The sequence below is a fragment of the Myotis davidii genome, unplaced genomic scaffold, assembly GCF_000327345.1.
Source record: "Myotis davidii unplaced genomic scaffold, ASM32734v1 scaffold1203, whole genome shotgun sequence".
NCBI classification, from domain to species: domain Eukaryota; kingdom Metazoa; phylum Chordata; class Mammalia; order Chiroptera; family Vespertilionidae; genus Myotis; species Myotis davidii.
The window spans coordinates 510095-516855 of record NW_006294353.1 but is presented as its reverse complement, the minus strand read 5'-3'; the positions used below and the strand labels follow the sequence as shown (position 1 = coordinate 516855).

General features: G+C 48.7%; 1 protein-coding gene across 1 annotated transcript in view; it reads left to right on the top strand.

Annotated features, from left to right (window-relative positions):
* Positions 1 to 6761, top strand: part of NWD1 (NACHT and WD repeat domain containing 1) — a 115386-nt gene that overhangs the window by 12317 nt on the left and 96308 nt on the right. Inside the window, exon 4 of the mRNA XM_006768436.2 lies at positions 1304 to 1420. Within this exon, the coding sequence (XP_006768499.1) occupies positions 1304 to 1420 (117 nt within the window). The remainder of the gene's footprint in view (positions 1 to 1303; positions 1421 to 6761) is intronic.

The window sequence follows — 6761 nt, the reverse complement described above, 5'->3', positions numbered from 1 at the left end:
GGCACGCCCCCTCCTGGGGACCGAGCCCACACCCCGGGCACGTGCCCTTGACCGGAACCGAACCCGGGACCCTACAGTCCACAGGCCGATGCTCTACCCACTGAGCCAAGCCAGCCAGGGCTCATTGATACATTAGTAAGAAGGAAGCAGTGCCGGAAATTCGACTGCCCGCCATTGAGCAGGACACACAGCTCCATGGCAGAGGCCCTGGGAAGGAAAACCTACACGCTGAGAACGGATGGAACGCCACTGTGCCTCCCTTGATGTCTACATGGGTGCTAGCTATGCAACACGCACTGCGGACATCCTCAATCGGAGACGGGGGACAGTGGCCCGGAGGGGGAAGGTTCTCCCCAAGGCTGATGGCTGGCGCTTGTTCTTTCCCCCTTCCTTCCTCCAGTCACAGTCAGCACTGTGGTCCCTTCACCCTGTGGCTGTAGTTCATCAGGGATATTTATCCCCTCGGGGCTAAATAATGTAAGGAAGTAGGGGCTATTCTGCGTCCCACCCTCCCCGCTTCCTCATCCCAGCCTTTCACGGGCTCAGCCTTGCTCCTTGAATGGAGCCCTTCCTTCTGACGGAGGCCCTCCTCTGGCTGGGAGGCAAACATGGCCCGCAAGCGTGCGGTTGCCAAGGCGACTTGGCGGCATCTGATTTTGGCCAAACGAAACGCCCTCCTTCGCGGAGAAGGCTCTGCGAACAAGTGTGGACACGTCCTGCTTTAAAAGAAACAGTTTGAAAATGCTCACGCTCTTACATTTTTTATAATGTTTTTAAGTAAACTTCTATTTTGGAACTGAGATTTGCAGGAAGCTTGTATGTGATACAGAGTTCCCATCTTTCTTGCACCCAGTTTTTCCCTGAATGTGAACATGTCACGTTATCAGGTGCATTTGTACCACGAAGAAGTGGACGCTGGCTCATTGTTATTAACCAGCCTCCTGATGTTACCCGGTGTCACCCGTCCTCTCTGGTCTCGAGCCCCAGACCCCACCCAGGGAACCCCCGGTGCATTGGTTGTCAGGTCTCCCCAGTTTCCTCCAGTTTGGGATGACTCCTTGGCCTTCCTGTGATGCTCATGACCTTGGCAGCCTCGGGGAGGATGCCCCCAACCTGGATCTGCCTGATATTTTTCTCGAGATTACTCTGGGAATTCAGTCAAGTTCTTTTCATCCAGACACCCCCTCTCCCCTTTGGGGAGAAGCTGTCAAAAATCATTGAAAGAAACTTTATGCCTTTGCCAAAGGCAACTGAAAAGTCACCCACCCTGCTGTGTCCCTGACACACCCTCTCTCATCTCCAGGTCGTCGATCTGCGGTGGGGGATTCAGCCCGCACAGGCCACTGACTACATGACCACGGAACTCTGCTTGGAGGAGCTTGACCGGTGTCGGAAAACATCCCTCGGGCCGGCTTTTGTTGTGAGTCTCTTGGGAGAGATGGGGTCACCCTTAGGTCTCTTCTAGCACCAGGATATGGCCCCTGCTTCCCAGCCAAATCCAGGCGTCATTTCTGCTATCACACCCTCTCTCCATAGCCTGTCCGTGGCAGACATTGCTAATCGTTCGCAGCACTTTTTCTGCAGCGCTAGCTGAGATCCAGACATTAACAGTCAAGTGGAAGCAGAAGGTAAGTTAGAGAGCAGAGTGTTGAAGTCCAAGGAATCTTGGGATTGGCTCTGGATTTTCCTTGAGCTTTCCCACCCCATCTAGTTTATTTATTTATATTTTAAATCTTTATCATTGAAAGTATTACACATGTCCCCCTTTCCTCCCCCACTGACCTCTCCTAACCCTTTATTTTGTTCATTAGATTCCACATCTGAGTGAGATCCTATGAGACTTATCTTTCTCTGACTGGCTTATTTCACTTCCCATAATGCTCTCCAGGTCCATCCATGCTGTTGCAAATGGTAAGAGTTCTTTCTTTTTTAACAGCTGAGGAGTATTCCATTGTGTAGATGTACCACAGCTTTTTTATCCACTCACCCGCTGATGATCGCGTGGGCTGTTTCCAAGTCTTAGCTATCGTAAATTGTGCTGCTATGAGCACGGGGGTGCATTCATTCTTTCTGATTGGTGTTTCTGATGGTCATCCATGCTGTTGCAAATGGTAAGAGTTCTTTCTTTTTTAACAGCTGAGGAGTATTCCATTGTGTAGATGTACCACAGCTTTTTTATCCACTCACCCGCTGATGATCTCGTGGGCTGTTTCCAAGTCTTAGCTATCGTAAATTGTGCTGCTATGAGCACGGGGGTGCATACATTCTTTCTGATTGGTGTTTCTGATGGCTAAGGATAGATTCCTAGAAGTGGGATCACTGGGTCAAAAGGCAATTCCGTTTTTAATTTTTGAGGAAACTCCTGTTTTACACAGTGGCTACACCTATCTGCATCCCCACCAGCAGTGTACACTACTTCTTATAATCATCTTTTAATTGAAAAAAGTGCCCCAAACTGCCGTCTGGGTGGTTCAGGGGGTTGGAAAATCATCCCACGCACCAAGAGGTTGTGGGTTTACTCCCCGGTTGGAGCATGTTTGGGAGGCAACCAATCAACATTTCTCTCTCTCTGGCACCCAATCAACATTTCTCTCTCTCTCTCTCTCTCTCTCTCTCTCTCCCCCTCCCCTCTTCCTCTCTCTAAAATTAATAAACATATCCTAGGGTGAGGATTTAAAAAAAGAAAACTAAAAACTAAAATAATTATTGAAAAGTATCCCAACTCTGAAAATGCCTTACCAGTTTAAAAAAATAAATAAGTTTAAAAATATCTTATAAATATAGAGAATAAAAGAGACAAAAACAAAAAAACAAAAATATTTTTTTCTAAAAAAATGCCTTAACATTTATAAACTCCAACTAAAAACCCCAAAGAACCTGTGAGGTTCTCCAGTGAAGATTAAAGAAAAAGAATAGTAAAGGGGGAAAAGCGAAGAAAGTACCTTTGCCCAACACACCTCAATCACAAAGAAGCTTCGAGCAGCTACCAATAAAAATAAAAATACTCTGAACCTCTCCTGGACAGAAGGTTGTAGAATGTAGGAGAGTACAGCCCCATTTTAAAAGCTCTTTTCCAGGGAAATAAAGAGAACTAGGCGAGGTGTGTTTGGCCTTAGAATTGCCTGCCCAGTGCAGTAGACATGAACCACATGTGGTGATTTAAACTTAAATTATTTAAAATCAGGCAGAAGTAAAATTTCAGTTCCTCAGTCCTCCTACCCACACTGGGATGGCAAGGAGCCACTGTAATTGGAGAGCGCAGATGAGAACACTTCCCATGGTGCAGAAAGTGCTGCCTGAGAGAGCAGGCCTGCCTACAAGAAACAAGGTGTGTGAGAAGCTTTCTTTGTTATATATTGTTTTGTCTATACAACTAGAGGCCCAGTGCATGAAATTCGTGCACTGGTAGGGTCCCTTGCGGTTGCCAGCTGATGGCCAGGGCCTCCCTCCCTTCCCCCGGTGGGCCCTGCCCCCTGGTCAACTCCCGGACGAACTCCTGGTCAAGGGTACAATTGCATACTATGCTTTTATTATATAGGATGGCACTTGGGTTCACTCGTTTGCTCTATACTTTTGTGGGTGTGTTGGCACCACCTTTTTGTCCCCTTTTCTCTCCCCCGCAGCTTTATTGAGATAGTAGTGGCCCAGTGCACAAAATTTGTGCACATTAAAAGGGAATTAATTAGAGGAAATATTTTAATATTGTTATTTACCCTTTCTCTAGAATAGAAGTGTCAGAGATGAAAGAAAATTAGTAAAACGTGTACAAAAATCTCCCTCTGGTCAGAGTCTGGGGCGCGCCACGAGACTCAGAGTTAAGTCTCCACCCACCCGCAATGCCTCAAATTTATGAGAGACCCAGACCCAGCTGACCCCACCCCCATCAAGCCCTGCAGGGAGGGGGGCGCGGCCTCAGGTCCCCCAGCCCGGCCTCAGGTACCCCGTGTGTGGGTACAAGGGTGTGAGATCGTGATGACCATTTGCATATTAGCTCTTTATTATATAGCCATATATAGGGTAACTGATATACAGCATTGTATATGTTTAAGGTATACAGCATAATGACTTGACTTACATATAGAGTGAAGTGATTACTGCAATAACTTTCGTTAACATCCATCATTTCATATAGATACAAATAAAGAAGCAAAAGAGAAGGATTTTTTCCCCTTGTAATGAGAACTCTCAGGATCAGCTTTCAAATGCCCCATGCGGCAGTGTTCACTCCAGTCTTCACATTGTACCTTACATCCCAAGGACTTACATATCCTGTGACTGGATGTTGTTACCTTTGGAACCACTCTGTTTTTGTTATTGTTGCTTTAAAATACAGCCTAACATCTGGAGAGCTCTATAGCCTTGCTTGCGTAGCTCCTTCACAAATAATGTTTTCCCAGTCTTCTCATTTGAGCCTTCCAAATGAGCCTGACGATTGATCATTTTGTTAAGTTTCAAAGAAAAAAGAGAAATAAATTATTAAAGGGAAAAGGGAGTTGGGGAGAAAAAGAACCCCAGGGGGAATCCGATTTTGCAACCCAAACGGAAGGCAGTGAAAAGCACAACACAGTGTCCAGGTGACACGGGGAACCGGAGGCCCATCTCTGAGCTTCTCCCAGGCCCCACCGGCCCAGGGACCTCGCACGTCCTTCCAGAAGGGCTCTGTGGGCCGACCCGATGCAGAACCTCTCCCTGCGCCCTGCTTTTCTGCTGCACCAGGCACCTCCCCTCTGTCGCCCCAGAGTCACAGCTTCGTTCTCCTGTCGTGGCTCTGGTTTGGGGGGCTCTCCATGGAAAGCTGAGCTGTGCTGGGGGCCCTTGGAGAGGTTTCTCTCTGGTAAATAAGTCATTAGGCGCCGTGGCAGGGGACCTCGCTCCGGGCACTTCTCCTCAAGGCCCTGCGTCTCTTGGGGCACCAGAAGCTCCACCGTCTCCAGACAGTTGCTTCTGATAGCTCCTTGATCTCATTCTTTGCAGCTCTTCCCACTCCCGTTGCTTCTGTCCCACAGACCTGAGCAGTATTTAATTAAAAAAAATATGTTAACCATCTGTCTTCTTCCTAAGATCTCTGGTCTGTGGTTTGCTGGTGACACCTTTCTCAACTCCCCTGTCCCTCCAAGGCTGTGGCTATTGGGAAGGCCCTGGGAGAACCGTGTCCTCTTCAACATCCACTGCTCCCTACTTATTGGTGCTTTCCTGTGCTGAAACATGCTGTTTCCTCTGCTTGTACATGCCTGCACTTCCTGCCACAGGGCCTTTGCACATGCTGTTTTTGCTGTTTGCCAGGTTCTCTGTCCAGTGCATCCTTCTCAGATCTTATTCTGCAGCTCAAGCCTCATTTCCTCAGGGGAATTTTCCTGACTCTACAGCCCACATGTTTATCCTTTCTTCCTAGCATCAGCTGCACTTTGACATTGGTGCCTGACTCACCTGTTAGGACTCCAGGAAGGCAAGGACCCAGCCTGTTCTGGTCACTGCTGTCTCTTGAGCAGCTGTCCTGGGCTTGGCTCAATAAATATTTGGGGAATGACTGTGTTCAGAAATCAGAGGTTCCATGCTGGGACTTGATTCCTCCCCCGCCCCCCCTCCCGCCCGGCCCCCAACCCCATTACCTCAGACCAATTCCAATTTGGCACCTTCTCTGGGGCCTCAGTTTCTACATCTAACAAGGAGGAACAGGACCTTGGGTTTTCCAGGGAGCATTAGAGCTGGGAGGAGTGAGGCACTTGCCTTCAGCACAAAATTTAAGGAGGTGCCAAAAATTGTAGTTATCAAGATAAATGTTTTAGTGCAATCTTTAAAAAACAAAAAATCAAAATTGATCCAAAAAAATCCACAAGGAAGAAAATATCAAAATGCTGCATAAAGACAGGCTCCTTCCTGCACTTGTGAGTCCTCACTGGGCCCGGCTCCAGGCTACTGTTGGAGGTCGTCCTGCTGCCAGGGCCACCTCAGGGCGTGAGATTTGGGCAGAACCCATGGAGCCTGTAGCTCTTGTCCCAGTGCCTATTCCTGGGACAACTGGTGCCTACGTATGAGGAGCTGCCCTTTTCTCTTCTGTACAAAGAAGGAACACGAATGTCCTGGGGCTGCTGCAACAAATGGCCATAAACCAGTTGGCTTAAAACAACAGAAGTCTAAAACCAAGGTGTCAGCAGGGCTGTGCGCCTGCCTAAATTTTTTTCTTATTTTTGCCAGTTCCTGGGGGCTCCAGGCATCCTTGGCTTGTGGTTGCATCACTCCAATCTCTAGCTTTGTTGTCATATCATCTTTTCCACTTTTGCTTGTGTTAAATCTCCCTCTGCCTGTCTCTTATTAAAGACTAGAGCAGCGGTCGCCAACCTCACTGGTGGTCTGGGAGCTCTGAAAGGTTGGTGACCGCTGGACTAGAGGCCTGGTGCATGGATTCGTGCACTGGCGGGGTCCCTCGGCCTGGCCTGCAGGGATCGGGCTGAAACCTGCTCTCCGACATCCCCCGAGGGGTCCCAGATTGCAAGAGGGTGATTCTCAGGTGATGCATCCCGGAATCGGGCTCCCTCCTCTCTGGTTCTGGGTGTGTCACCCGAGAACTGTGGCTGCCAAATCACCACAGCTCGGCAGCTCCTGCATTGAGCGCCTGCCCCCGGTGGTCAGAGTGTCTGCCCCCTGGTGGTCATTGTGTGTCACAGCTACCGGTTGGATGGTCAGACTGTCAGACAGTCACTTAGGCTTGTATATATATATACTAGTGGCCCGGTGCATGAAATCTATGCATGGGAGGGGGG